The 15,498-nt window shown below is 35.8% G+C and overlaps 1 protein-coding gene and 1 long non-coding RNA gene across 2 annotated transcripts in view; both read right to left on the bottom strand.

Annotated features, from left to right (window-relative positions):
• Positions 1-15,498, bottom strand: part of LOC124640737 (CDC42 small effector protein homolog) — a 30,288-nt gene that overhangs the window by 10,642 nt on the left and 4,148 nt on the right. Inside the window, exon 2 of the mRNA XM_047178642.1 lies at positions 2,491-2,884. Within this exon, the coding sequence (XP_047034598.1) occupies positions 2,491-2,632 (142 nt within the window). The 5' untranslated portion in view covers positions 2,633-2,884. The remainder of the gene's footprint in view (positions 1-2,490; positions 2,885-15,498) is intronic.
• Positions 1,432-2,329, bottom strand: LOC124640738. The gene is made up of 2 exons (XR_006985589.1): positions 2,085-2,329; positions 1,432-1,842 (listed from the first exon to the last, which is right to left on the bottom strand). It is a non-coding gene; the product is annotated as an uncharacterized LOC124640738 (long non-coding RNA).

Below are 15,498 nucleotides of genomic sequence, written 5' to 3'. Positions count from 1 at the left end.
TAGTCGTTAAATCAATTATGTAAGGCTTAGTTTTGTAATCCTTACGTATCCTGACGTGTTAGTTTTTACGATGGACGACAAAGGAAAGTGTCTTGTCTGCCTAGGTTGTTGTTTGTTTTATGCGATTGCGAGTGTTTGAGATTCTGTTAGTTTAGTTCAGAGAGTTACTGTTTTCTACTGGTTAAGAAATATTACTGTCTTTTCTTCGGCGAAAGTTACATAGTTTCGGATATTTTTTTCATTATTATTTTAACCCTCACTAATGCTTTTTTTCCATAGAACTAACTTACATACCAGCAAAACTGACATGAATGGTGAATTTTTTGTTTTACAAAATGTTTCTAAAATGTACCGTACATCTAACGTTATACCGTAATTGTTACATCATTATAATTCTTATTAACAATAACAATTTAGCATGATCATTGTGTAAGGTTCAAACTAGCTCCGTAGAACATTGGCGAGTCTCATGGGAACCTCAAGCTCAAGGCGTCGGTCGTTCACCTTGCCTTTCGGGAAGGTTACGATAAATCGATTGACTGACAGCTCGTTATCGACCCATCGATCGTCAGGATTACACTGATCGCCCTCGAGTGTCTACTCGAATAGATAAGCGAGTGCTAAGTCTCGCGAAGTGGTGTTAAAACTATTTTTTTTTTCAAATAGAGACATAAACTCCAAAAAAGCGCTTTTTGGTAAGTTTGGACAGGAAACCCAGTGTTATTATTTTTTCTGGTAAATCTGTGTCTTATAATAGGTACCTACTCAAGGTTACCTTACAACAATTGTAGGCTGAAAAAACTTACAATATGATTAGCAGTAGCATTACTAAGAATGGTACCAATTATACTTACATTCAACTAAGCTTAGTGACTCACTGTTATGAGAAATGTGATCAAGTTTATAACAAAAACATAATAGGTAGGGGAAGTCCGGGAGACTTGAACCACTTTTAATATAAAATATCTTAATTATTTGTTTATTGGGTTTAGAGGATCGATTATACACTTCTGTGATGCCTTACTTTAGTAGGTATATTTGTGCTTAATTATATTGCTAATAAATGCGCTAGTAAAATTTTATTGGCATTTTACTAAAAAATGAAAGATGAGTCAAGTCTCCCTACCAACAGGGACACTTGAACCGAGGTATGGGGAGAGTTGACCATGTGATTTTTGTGGAAAATAAAAATGATTTTCGGCTTCAAACATAGTGTTAATATCTTGCCTTATACAATAATTATCTTGTTTTTAATACTGCCATAAAAGAAAATGTAATTCACGTAACAAATTTATGTAAAATTGTTTCAAAATAAATATAATCACAATAGTAACTTTTTATGATAACATTTGGTATCATATACCAGTCTTAATATAGTTTTGAATTATATCTTCTTCAGAAAGAATTATCTTAACAAAACAAACAGTCATACTGATAATATTATTATAATCTTTGTAATAAATCAGTCTATATTAACTTTTATTAAAACAATTAACTATCTTCTAACCAGCCAACTGCATTGCTTGTTTTCTTGTCAAACCATAATGCATTTTACTGCATGTCAACAAATAATTGACTAGAAGCTTTTCCTCGGCCGTTGTAAACACCTGTGATGATGATTATATTGACTGTTTTTTTCTGCAAATTTATTAATTTTATCTTCATCTAATTTATATCGCCTCAAAGTAGTTCTATCTATGCCATATTTATTTGAAGTTTGTCGAATAGAAGCGCCTCCCTTAATTTCATCTATGGCATTTTGCAATTCCATTTTTGTGAGTTTTTTTCGTTTGCGAGCATTTTCAGGAGGCTTGTATTGAAAAGGCATCGTACAAGTTGGCACTGCAAATACAATAAATTATTAAGACAGAAAAAAAAATTAAGTAGGTATAATTTCCCTGCACAGGGAGACATGAACCATTGAGCAAGTCTCCCGCAACCACCCTGGGGCAACTCTCCCGCTCACACTAATTCCCCATTTAGGTTCTGACAAAGAAAAACCTTAGATCGTAGAGAAAAAACACTAAGCATACGTCAAACTACATTTGTTTGGCAATATAATAATAGCAACACACAATACGTACCTCAATAAATATGACAGCAATCATAAAACTACTTAAAACAAGAAAAGACACTCCGCAGCAACAAAAACACGTTTTACATTGTGACTGACGAACCACACCACTAAGATGCAAAATGGCTGCATACTTATGATTGGCCTCTTGAGTGCGACCAATGGACGCTTTGACGTTTCGTTCGCGTTAAATTCAAATACGATTTTGAAAGGTGGTTCAACTCTCCCACCTGGGCAAGTCTCCCGGTTTTCCCCTACCTAGTAGTTTTTGTATTGCTTTTTATGTGTAGGTTCTGCACATATATTATGTTGGGATATGTTTTTTTTTTTTAATTTCTGACGACAATAGTGCAGTTTACATTATTATTACTTTATACCACGCTGGCAAGTAAGAAAGTTTCTAGTAGGCAACTTACCTATGTGTCCTGTATGTTGAAAGTTGGTCGGCGCTCCGATCATGGATCTGTCTATTCTCCGCCGCGTGCGCTGCGCCTGCGCGGCTGGCTGGTAGCAGCACGCGAACCATTGCAGCCAAATTTCACTGCCGGTGCTCGCCATTACTATTCTCTAACGTCCACTTCACACGCGAGTCCTACTTAACTGTTACCACCGCTTAAACGCGGCACGGAATTCGAATTCGGAACTTGTAGTGATGCGCACTTGCGATCGCACTGTCGATACTCGACTTGCGCCACTGATAAACTCGATTGGAAAGAGGATTTGTATCTCAACGTCAAGGCTTTATGACGTCACTAGTTTTCAGATGAGCGCTGCGCCGATAATGTTGATCGCATGATTCCTCAATACCATCTGAAAGTAGAAACAGAGAACGTTACTTATCTATGTCAATGATAACAAACGAGTCCTTAATGCAAGAAAAACATATTTGTAACAACAATAGTTTCTACAGCTTAACGATGTTGAGACCTCATTGAGTTAATCATTTGTGTGGGTAAATAGGAGCCTAATTAATGTAATGACTTCGGGCACAGCTAATTCGTTTGATCAATTAAGTGAAGAAAATAAGCGTAAACATGGCTGGTAACTAGCGTATCTTCACAGTCATGCTCGTCATCATAATTTTAATTCGTAAATAATTTTTATAATAAAGTAATAAGCTGCGGCTACTAGATGCGTGTTGAATGAAAGCCGAGGAAAAGTAGGACTGAAATATTTCTGTTTCCTATTTTCTGTTAGTAATTTATTCTGAATTTTCTTAAAACCTGCCTTTTTGTGTTCGGTTCTGATCATTTTTGAAGATATAAAAGGCTCAGCTTTAAGTATTTCACTTTGAATTATTCACGTCATGATAGATAAGTGAGTGAGACTTTAAGTACTTTCTTCACCATCATTCAATAACATAAGCTTCCATAGTATGTAAGAACGTTATGGAAATGGGTATAATACGTATAGTGTGTTATCTGCGCATTAGATAAACCGGTCGCCACGGTTGTCGTTCCGTCATTTAGAGATGTTCACTCAGATGCAACAAGGTAACTCTTAAGTGCATAGGTACCTACTTTATTTAGGTTCACGGAAGATTGCATTTAGTGCACAGTTAATGTTGCAAGTTATGCTTTTGTCGGTTTTTCGACTTTATCGGCTTCAAAAACTCTAAGATCCTAAGGAGTTGATTTTTCATGCCCATTTAAGGCATATACGGTTTCTGATTGGTGCTGCATGTCTATTGAAATAATTCAATCTCATGCCTGCCCTGGGCCTAATCATTGTCTAATCCCTGATTAACAACAGTGACATACATATAAGACCTACTAATCAATCTTTCCTTATTAAAGTTAACATTTTCCTCACACCCTACACAAAGATCAGACCTCGATAAAATGTTCTCACATCCAGTGCCCTCATGCGAGGATCACTATCATCCATCAGTAACATCACGTGGTATCATGTTCACACAGCCGAGCGCCTTATCCCGACACAAGACAGATAAGTGCCTGACAAAACGTCAGATAAACTATCTAAAGTTTAGTCGAAGATAGCAAAGAATTTGTTGTTAGAATGAAAGAGCATTTGGTGTGTCTAGTGAGAGTATGAGACAAGAAATTGAGGAAAACTTTTAGTAGGCGCCTAATTTGTTTTGTGCTGAACCAAGCAATCGTTTTGTACTTCAGTCAGAAGTCCTCTTTTGATTGCTAATGAAGTACTGCTCCCGTTGCAATAAGTTGTAATCTTATGTCTATCGCCTATGATAAAAATCTATGTACGTCAAACACATACATATATGAATTACTACTTTCTCAATTGCGAAAATATTGCCTTTCACATAAAGATACAAATCGGACTATTGTTACTATTATTCTAAAGTTTTTCATATTGGTCGCACGGTGGAGAAATTAACTAGTACAGTAGCAAACTATGAAATCTGATCGAATGGTTCTCTTAATAGACCTAGGTTTGGTCACGTCTTGCATTCAAATTAATATTTATATCAAACAACTACGCGATTTTTCAAGGCAGGTAAGTTATAGGTACTACAAAGCTTTCATAAAATGTATTTAGCAAGTAATCGTTAAGGTAAATTCGTATTTTAGTCTACATAAAGTACAATTTATCTTAGGGTGTCCACTGGGTGTGGCCCATAGTGGCCTCCGGATGCATTCGGCTATGGTGTGTCCGGCCTAGTTCCATTTTAAAGTTGCCGCTTTTTAGCCTACATCTCAGCGACTCCTGTTCTAGATCATATTGTGGTATTCTGTGTGCAATCGTTAAATGACTAAAAGGCTACGTTCGCTCCTTAGCAAAACTAGAGCCTGGACTTACAATGGGTCCAAGTGAGGGACCAAGTTTGTGCTCCGCAGGTTAGGACGGGCAAGATGCACATATGTCGACTACCTAATTTTTGCTTGAGTGAAAGGGGAAGGTCCCCTTTCATTTATTGCTTCACGGACCGGTAGCTTTTCCAGGCATCGTCAATGTGACGATAAACTCTTTCTTGCATGTTTTTGAAAGACACAGTAGACACCCAAAGACGAACACGACAGGCTGTGAAGATATGACCGTTCAAGGGATCAGGATATGTGGAAACAAGAAGGTAATGCCTTTTCCCAGCCGTGGATGATTAAAGGCTAAAATACAATTCAAACAATAATCCTTCTATATAAGAGGTGTAGCGTGTACAGTTTTAATCTCGACGTTTCTTTGTAAACTTGTACCTACATAGTTCATGCTGCTATGTCGAAAGACACCGCTTTAAGATAGCTATAAGCTATTTTTACTTGCTAAGAAACTGTGTTAAGCGTATTCGGTACGCTGGCCCCATTTATGATACCTGTTAACTAAAACTTCTCTTGAAACACATTGTAATAACGTAAAAAGAGAAAGGATTGATTTATTGTCATATTTTATCTAGCGAGCGCCATCTTGCTTGGATGTTTCGCGCCATGCTATCATGATCCGTATTCTATTTATTCAAATGCATTTAATAATAAAAGGTTTGTTGGTTTGAAGTTTCATATTAAGTTATTTATTGTTCGAATTTTAAGAAAAAGTTAGTTAATGAAAATGCAATTCTCTCGTACAAAGCAGAAATTACTTAAAAATCAATAATGCCTTGAAGCGCCGAATGAAATGAGCGATTATAATTGTTGATTTTAGTGCTTCATGATTAATGGAAACATAGGAAATGTTATAAGCATTAGGTACTAACGTTTTATGAGTAGGTAACGTATACACGGGTAACAACACGTGAGTTTTGAAAAATACAACCATTGTTCCTTCACTCAAAGCATTTCAGGCATTTATCAAAGCTATTTCTTTAACTAGGCATGCACCTACTGTATGATATGGTATAACAGTAGGTATACTGTAGGTCAACTAGGTACATTATGTTACGTTATACACATATATTTGATAAATAATATCTTTGCACTGGACCTCTGTCTTATATTGGAACAGATTATTAAAATACTCAACAGTCTTGTCATTTAAAAATTTCTACCGTACCATAGCTATTGTAAACTTTTTAAATATCAAATAGGTACACAGTATGATATCTTATTGTTATTGACAGCCAGTGAAAGTAATCGGATCACTGAAGCATCACTGTCTGATAGACGATAGGGAAAGTAAAGCCTGTCCGTCTCTTTGAAGATTAGAGATAGGGCTACCTGTTGTCTTTAGTTTTTGTCATTGTTGGCTACTCTATTTGCTACCTTTAGTTTTTTGTCATTATTGACAGCTACTCTCATTTATAGTTTTTTTTAATTCTTTTATGGAAAAAAGTGGCACTACGACGATTGTCTTTGTGCATCCTAAAAATATTATCGATCGTCTGGCTTAAATATTGAAAGATTTTTATTTTGTAACATCAATTAAAGGGCCTTGATGTCACAGTTTAAATACAGTATCTTGCCCTTCTTTTGTATAGCTCATATATTTTTATCGTACCTACATACATTAATTTACGTTAATTGCTTTGATCGGAAGGCAGCACCTAAGTTATAAAACTTAGTGAAAATGACGTTTCACAATATCGCCACAACGTTTTTTGAACGTAACTGCATCTCGTTTATAAACATTCAATGTATGCAAATGATAGATCTTTTAAAAGGAATTAATGATAAGTATTACCAAACATATTTGTAAGTAATTTTGACACAGAAGCAAAGCACTTTTTAAAGTTTGGTAAGTAGGTTAGTACCTAGTATTTCCATTTAGATTCCTTTATATTCTATTATATTCTAAAAACGTTTCATCAATGTCAAAATTGAGGAAATATGCGTACGCGCATAGAATCTAAATAGTAGAGACGTCAATACCGCATTTTATCAATACGTGCCGCTCATCATAGAATATGTTTATCATTATCCATATAATTCTAAGTTGACCATGATAATAAACTACGTCATACAATACAGACATACATACAGATCTGAATGTTAAAATGACCCAAATTTCCTTTTTCCCGAAAAAATATTCAATATTTTGACGTAGGTAATACCTTTCCTGTGTTGTTATTGGCAAGGAAATAAGTACCTACCAAAAAAATAGATTCGAAAAAAATGCATCTAGCATGTAATGGTTAAAAGTTGATCCTTGGGCACGACCAGTAGTTAAATTACATTAATTTGCTAATTGGCATCGTTACGTTGTTTGTTGCCATGCCTGTAATTGGTTTTCAGAAGAATTATTTTAACAGCTGTCGCGTACACAAACAGCCAGTGTTTGTGGTATTAGTTAATTACTCAAATTAATATTGTATATTTATTTGGAGATTTTTGGTAACTTGAAATACTCTTCAGGGTTTGATTCTTAATCTTACATTACACGGTATATTTGTTTTATTGTCTACGAAAATCGGGTTGACAAATCGAGTAAATCGTTACGCCCGAGCGACCTGTCGCGACCTTATTCCGATTTGTTTTGTTTAATCGATAAACGCTTTCGATTCTATGCTTCTTAACGATTTAACGGTTCTCAGGCGGTCCGATTATAGTGACGTTGTTGTTTTTTTAAGTTGAACAGGTTTTTAGTAGCCTACTTTTGTGATTGCTGTCGTAATGTGCAATACAATTTGTAAGACTTAATGGGGTAAAATGAAGCAAAACTTTGCAAGAAGTGCGTGGTAGATATCAATACCTAAACGTGTAATTTTTTGTTCCAATAGTTACCCACCAAATTGCCGATTTTAGTATTGATTTTAATACAATTTCGTATGGGAACTTACCCCACATTTTATCCTGGTAATGTACCGAGTACTTACAGACAGATAGTCATTCGGTATATAGGTTAGATCGGGGTAAACCGCAATATGTAAAATTATAATTAGGTATGAAGTAATTAAAGTAAAAATAGTTAGGACAGGACAATAACATTACCTATAGGTACTCGTACGTATAAAAGTATTCATGTTTGTGTTATCGTGGGTTATTTTCGCGATATGCTCTGTGACCTCAGCCTACAACAGTCTGATAGGGAAAATAAATAGATAATAGATACCTAAGTAGTTATTTATTTATATCGTTATGACCGGATGCGCTTTTATTTTGTTTTCATAACTTTTCTCTTAGGGACCATAGATACATGTTGGAAGAAATTTGGTCTGTATTCATTTATTTATGGCATGAGCGGATTAAAAGCCTACATTTTAAATGCCTGTGGAATTTATATATTTTTATCATGGCAGAAATAACTCAGTCTGCCTTTTATCAATACAATCGAGGTGTAACCATTTTACAATAGGCCTGATAGCCATTTGCACGCAAGTATTACAATTATAAAAAAATGCAATAATATACATACTCCGCCCCGCAGGGCATCTGAGGCGGATGACGGGGAGTAGCGACCCCGCGGGGCTATATATCCGAGTGCTCCAGGGAGAGTATACTGTCCCCCATCTCCGGCCTGCCGGAGTGAAGCATAACGGGGGATAGGTCTCCCGCCTCTTGGCTTGCCTTCATCGGTCAGAGTGGAGTCGCTAGAGCAGGGCACTCGGAGGGTAGGTGCCTCGTGGTAAGTGGCGAGTGGGCCGGTGATGCTGGACCCACAGGGAGCGCGTGATCTGCGTTTAAAGTCCGCCGAGGTATCCTCACCCTTCAGCCGCTCATGTACCTGTTGCCCCCTTGTTGCGATTTAGCGACTGATTCCCGGGGGCCCAGTAAGTGAGTTGGCGAGTCTCCACCTGCCATTTTTACGTGTATTTATTACATTGTTATCGGCAGGTGCCATAGTTCCCGTAGTTTCCCCATTCCTAGTCCACTAGCATCCCATCACAATAGCCCAAGTAGTTTTCATCCATAGTTAGCAATAGTTTAGCACAGAACCGGGGATTGTCCTTGGGTACATTTCTATAGTGTATACAGGGATAATCGTCGGTTTTGTGTCACCATTTCATTAAAGTTGTCTCAAAAGGGCTTCAGCGTGTTGGCTTCGGCCCCACGTTCGCCTCCCAAAAATCCGGGACTCTATAGTCCCGAGGTCTGGTAAATACATACTCCTAGGCATAACTATAACGGCTATTCTCTATGCTATTTCTCGCACCGCCATGATAACCAGTTTCTTTAACTGTAAAATATGAATTAAAACAAGGGATATAAAACGGGTGTCTCATTCTTCAAGAAAGGTTATAAAAGGGCGAAGATATTTTTGATAGTAGCAAACTTTTCTTGATTAAAAAGGACATTTAGGTAGGTGAATAAGGCAAGGTTTATAATTGTTTGTATTGAAAACATTGAAGTTTGAAGTAAGGTGAACCACCTGTTTAGCATCTGTGGTGAGCAAGTGAGTCATCCTTTCATTCGGGTATTGTCGTGGGTGTTCGGGACTTTTCGGCAATCCCTATTTATATAATAAACATCCAAGGTTCGGAAGTGTTTTCCTAATTCTAAAGGACATTTACCCTGCGGCCTGTTTAAATCATTTTCATCCGCAATTACATTTTAAAGTAAATCGTAAATTGCAATAGTAATGTATTCAATGTCTGTTAGGTTAGTTAAGAAATAAATCTACTAAGTTTAATTAAGTAACCTTTGGAAAGCTTGTGTCATTGCATTTTTCTATTAGAATTTGACATTGTATCAATATTCAATTGTTACGCGATTTGAACCTTCACCTGAAGTGAACCTTAACTTGTTCTTATTTAATTATTTTCTCTGTTAATTCAATTTAAATGTCACCAATAAAAGGTACAAATGTAATTTTTAAATCATTTAGCTATTTTATTTATTAACGTATCTAGATTATTAAGTAAATGTAAATAGTAGGTGGGAGAGAAGTTCCTAAACTGAAACAAAGTAAAAAAACTTAACTTTGTTCTTAAGTCACATTCAAAACGTGCACAAGAAATATCACTGCACAATAACAAAAATATGCACCCTTCAGAATTGCAAGCTTTCTCCCCTCCGTCTCGACAAATAATAAGAATTAATTGCGTTAATAAAGAAAGTGCCTTTACTATAAAGGTTTTAAAGGTGCTTATACAATTAAACAACCCTTTCTCTGTGGCTAATTAGCTCATCAAGGTGACTGGCCGAGGGTCCCTGCTCGTAAATGGATTACAATTTTATAGCTGATTCCTACACACACCTGATATTAAAACTTTGTTTGTTAAGGCTTATAAATAGATAAGTTGATTTAACTCCTTTCTATCTGCATGTAACTCGACGGCGATCTTTAAAAATTAGGCGGGTCTTATGGATTAAGGTTGTAAGATTTTTGACATTCAAATACATACTTAGGTAATTTCGTAGTTAATATACGAGATGGTATCTACTATGTTAAATTTAATTTCACGCGATTTAAGTATTAATGTCGAGACGCTAACAGGCCGTCTACAACTTCGTTACTTATTTATGTAGGGGAATGCAGAAATATAAAAGTTACTCATAAGTGACGAAGGAGCGTTCCTTACATACCTACACCCACAGGATACGTTTTGACGCGATAATATCTAGACAAACGATTCCTGGAAGGGTAGATAACGTACAGACGTCGACTAAGGGACACAATCACGGAGATTTATGTTTTCGCGTACTTCTTGCCTTTACTTCTCAGTATTTCTTGAAGTTTTTAAGAAACGTACAAATATAAAAAATACACAAATACATACTTAACTTTGCCAATTATTATTCTGTGTTCATAGGAAATTTAAAATCAAAATTTTACGAATTTACAAAAAAATGTATCCCTGTCTGTTTGAAAAAAGGTCTGAATATTATATACTCCTGCATGAATAATTATTTCAATTCAAATATTTATAAGCAAACCCTAACCACAGACAACTGTAAAATATGAGGGTGTTTTCGAATCGATTAACAGAATACAGAAGATACTAACAGACACAGATACAGATACTAACTATGGTTTCGACCATGAACTGGCGGGAAAACGTGGCTATTTGTAATGTAAATGACGGTCTTTTAGTTTTAAACACTTTGTTCCTTGTTCTTTTGTAGCTAGGTATTTATATTAATTTCATCAATTAAAGCCTTTATTTGATCATCTGCATTTTGAAAGGTCTTTGTTAAACTTTTTTTTTTGCTTTATGAAAACAATGTTGTTTTTTAATGACCTATAGGTTAAATTAGGTACAACCTATCGAGAAAAGAAAGAAAAAAAAACAAGTAAGTGAAAGGAGTATTGCAGAGCTTAGAAAACTTAAATATTTATAGTATAGTTGATACATTGAAATAACCAAATGTTCATTATAATAACACATTCTGAATGTGAGATAGTCTTTGCCAATGATTGGCACAAAAATACTATCTGTAAACCTCTATGCTATGAGGTATTTATTTTGCAATGGATTACCTCTATACCTAAGCTATTACAATAGATCTTTTCAACACCCGTCAAGAGTGATCGTAATTTAATTGCGATAGCCAAACTTGAGTCATGTGATGAGATCACAACTGTAAGTAACATACAAAAAATATAAGGTCAACAACCAGTTTACAATCAAGCAAAACATTAGAACGTATTTTCCTATATGGAAGATTTGCAAAGTGACTAGAGGATGGCCGATTTTAAAAATATTGTTTCAGTTCGTTAGAACGGTACCTATGTGGGTTCTTGGCGATTGAACATCTTTGGCAGTCGTTAAGGGTACCTAGTCAGGAGCCAGTAAGTCTGACGCCAGTCTAACCAAGGGGTATCGGGTCGCCCGGGTAACTGGGTTGAGGAGGTCAGATAGGAGGTCACTCCTTGTAAAACACTGGTACTCAGCTGAATCCGGTTAGATTGGAAGCCATCCCAACATAGTTGGGAAAAGGCTCGGGAGATGGGTGGGTTCATGGCGATATTTCCATCGAAAAAGTATGAGAAGATTTTCCGATCAGTTTCCCGGCGAAGCGAAATTAGTCATCGTGGATTAGCTTGATACTCTCGTACATTGTTATGGAAAATGTGAACCGATTACACCAACACTAATCTTAATAACAACGACTCACTTTTAATTCTGGTTCGTTATTATTTTGCACCTGCACATACAATGGCATGACCATAATCGTTCACAGACATAATAAGTGCAATAAATATGACATTTACCTACTATTATATGTAATTAATACGTAAATATCCTCAAATTTTTCCTTCTTTGTACTTAATTTAACAAATAAATTGGCAACACTATAATCCGGGTCAATTGCGTATATTGACTGCAGATTTGGGACAATTTAATTTTAATTGAGTTAATACGATTATCGTGTGATGTAAGACGTAATGTTTGTTAAATAATCGTGTTTCGCATGTAACTGTTAATGTTTTGTTATAATGTTTTGTGAGACTGCAGAGCAGGTAATCTCTGAATCGTTCAGTTGTTGCCAGCCAAGATTATTTTATGTAGGTACCTTTTAACTTTTGAAAAATTATTGTTAAAAACAAATATGAAATAGATGATAATATTTTTGATTCAAGAGATGTTATGGCATTATTATGGCCTCATATCTGTACAACAAACATGACACTTCAGAGGCCATCAGTCAAAAAAACAAATCATTAATCCCTTAAATAAAGCTAACCATAACAGGCATTGTACCACCACTACGGTAATAGAAATGATATTATGATAATAACCTATCCTGCCTAATAGTTTATCCTTCTAACTTCCTAGTCATCAGTCGAACTTCATCGCGTCTTCATAAGCGAAGACAATACGTTATCTGTGGTCCATGACTCACGCATTGTTTGGTCGCGGCGTGCCATAGATTATGCGCGTAAACACCAAACAGCCGTGTAGTCACAGCTAAGGCTTATTATCTTATTAATTTACTGGACCGCCCGGCTTCGCCTATATAAACCTTCCTTATGTTTTTTTTCTGTATTGATGGAAACTGAATTAAAATCCACCAACAAGGTGGACAGACGATCTTATAAAGGTCGCCGGAAGACGCTGGATGCAGGTCCAACCGGTATCTGTGGAGATCTAAGGGGGAGGCCTATGTTCAGCAGTGGACGTCCTATGGCTGAGATGATGATAATGATGATGATGAATTAAAATCCGGTCAATAGTTTTTGAGTTTATCACAAACAGATTGGGAGTGCTTTGTTTTACCTAATTTTGTGACATATTGCCCCGTGGCTCTGCCCTTTGTAAACTAATTTGCTTTAATATTTTTCCTGTTCCGGAGCGCTATGCAGCGTTAAGACAATTTCCTGTTGTAAATGCTACGGTTTTCCTGTAGATAGGCCTTTTAGGTCAATATTATGTTTGGCATGGAAAATATATTGCAACTTTAAAGGTAGAACGTTTCAAAACTTTGACATTATATATCTATTTCAAGAAAACACAATTTTGTTGAAATACTATGAAACAGTAAGCATCGAACCGAGTGTAACATGTTTTACGTTTAAGGTTAGTTCAGACCGTGGGACATAAACTAACACAATGATTCGTAAATTATGAATGAAGCCAATGTGTGTGAACTAAGTAACGTGAACGCAACCTACCGTTTGAATTTAGAACGGATATCATGGCGCGAGCGAACCTAAGCAGTTTATCAAATAATGTTTATAAAGCATCTTAATTTTTGTGTCAATATAGAAGTAGGTAACTACATAATTATTTACGTAGTAAAACTATTTTTATCATTAGGAAGCATATTTTATGATAATCAATGTTGGAGACCTATATGTGTGTGCACTGGTTAAAAGCTATCAGTAAGTTTTATAGAAAATCATATAAGTATGACCGTATGAGTCAATTTTTATAAAATTGAACTAAAATAAGCTTAAGAACTAAATTTCTCAAAAACAAATCCAGCTCAAGGAATGTTTAGTCACAAGTCTAGTACAGTCAGCCTAAACAAGGCACACAAAAAACGTCCTTGCCAAAGCAAGCAGGTTGGGCCAGCAAAATATTACGGTGAAAGAATTTAGTTCACATCGTGACCTGTTCCAAGATAGCTCGAGTGTTCGAGCTGCATGTCGCAAGCCCATGAGGAATGCTCGCTTGCAAGATCAAAGGAGGACGGACAGAAATAGCCCACCCCCCGGTTACCATGGCAACCGACTCCCGCCTTCCGACGAATATTCCAGAATTTGTACGCGTTACTTACGACTTGTGACTATTTGTGTTACACTAAAATTGTAACTAGGCATGGTTTTTAATGGCGTTACTTTCTTTTACGCGTTAGAATTTTTTTATGGTTTGGTGGAATGGTGTATTTGTTTTTGCAAATTAGGCACTTGCTTCGTAATTTTATCTTTTTTATCGTGTTCTTTTTGATTGGTAGGTACACTTACATACCATTAAACGTGGGAGATAAATACCTGCCTTCCTACCTAATAACTAAATCATCATCAGATATAGAAAATAGAGATAACTTATCAACCACAATCTACGAAAACAAACAGATTTTTATAGAATTTATCGATGCAACGTCATTATTTCTCGCTGTATTGAATAAAACTTAAGTTTCTAACTCGACACAGTTTAAATAAAACTATCTTGTATTTCAATAAAACCAAGCTGGTATAAAATTGTTATTACAAGAGTAATATATCAGTTTCTCTGGGAGCATTGAACAGAGGCGTCGAATGTCAGTGTTATATTGTCATTTCCTTATTAACAACACTACTATCGACTGTTCAACAATCTACATTTCAACAGCATCTGAGTGCACCATTGTTATAAGTATATAAATAAACTTCAAATAATGTAGCCTACTTACTTTAGTATCAGTTTCCGGTGCTCTTCATAATTATACGCCGATTATTTTAAATAAAAAATACTGCTTAATTAACTCACTATTTACCTAATTTGTATTGTTTAACAAACCTAAAAAAAAAAGTTTCAATAAATCAGACTGTTAGTTTCTTCAATGAATGCCAAACTATTAAAAGGATTTTTCATCAGAAAATGAAAGAGGAATGCCCGAAAATTATTCATGGCTATTATTAAAGCCATAAAGTCTACGCTTTAAAAATCGCAGTTAGACTCAGTTTTATAGCAAAGTACACAAACTACCCCTAACTTAGCCTGTAATGGCATATTCCGTATTATTTATGAGGGCTAGCATAAAAGCCAAGTAATTTTCTCTTTCTTGGCGTATTACCAAATTCTGAAGGCGCCGTTTCCAGTCAACCATTAGAATAGCAAACTACCTATTTAATGTTAATCAATGAACTTTATATTTACCAGATTATTTGTGAAACTTCTCAATAATTCAAAGTCTCCGGTATTCCGCAAGAATTGCAACCAAACCGTAAAAGTCAGACACTTTCGCCGAGCATTAATGCAACAGTGATTTCTCAATAAAACAACGTGGATGACAGTAATATTGCAAATGAGAATCTTGCGTCGCATCCATTTGTGGTTGCCGCAATAGATATGAAAAGGGCAGGAATATCAAACTTTGGGGTGGCACCCTAGATCTTGAAAAACAAAGTCCTCTACGGGGTCCGTCTCTATTTGCAAAACTCAAAAACTACTACTCGCATTTTTTTTGTTCAGTCTACGTATAGGTAGA

The sequence above is a fragment of the Helicoverpa zea genome, chromosome 21 (genome assembly GCF_022581195.2).
Source record: "Helicoverpa zea isolate HzStark_Cry1AcR chromosome 21, ilHelZeax1.1, whole genome shotgun sequence".
NCBI lineage: Eukaryota > Metazoa > Arthropoda > Insecta > Lepidoptera > Noctuidae > Helicoverpa > Helicoverpa zea.
The sequence above is the reverse complement of the archived record's forward strand: the minus strand, read 5'-3'. Positions and strand labels throughout refer to the sequence as shown.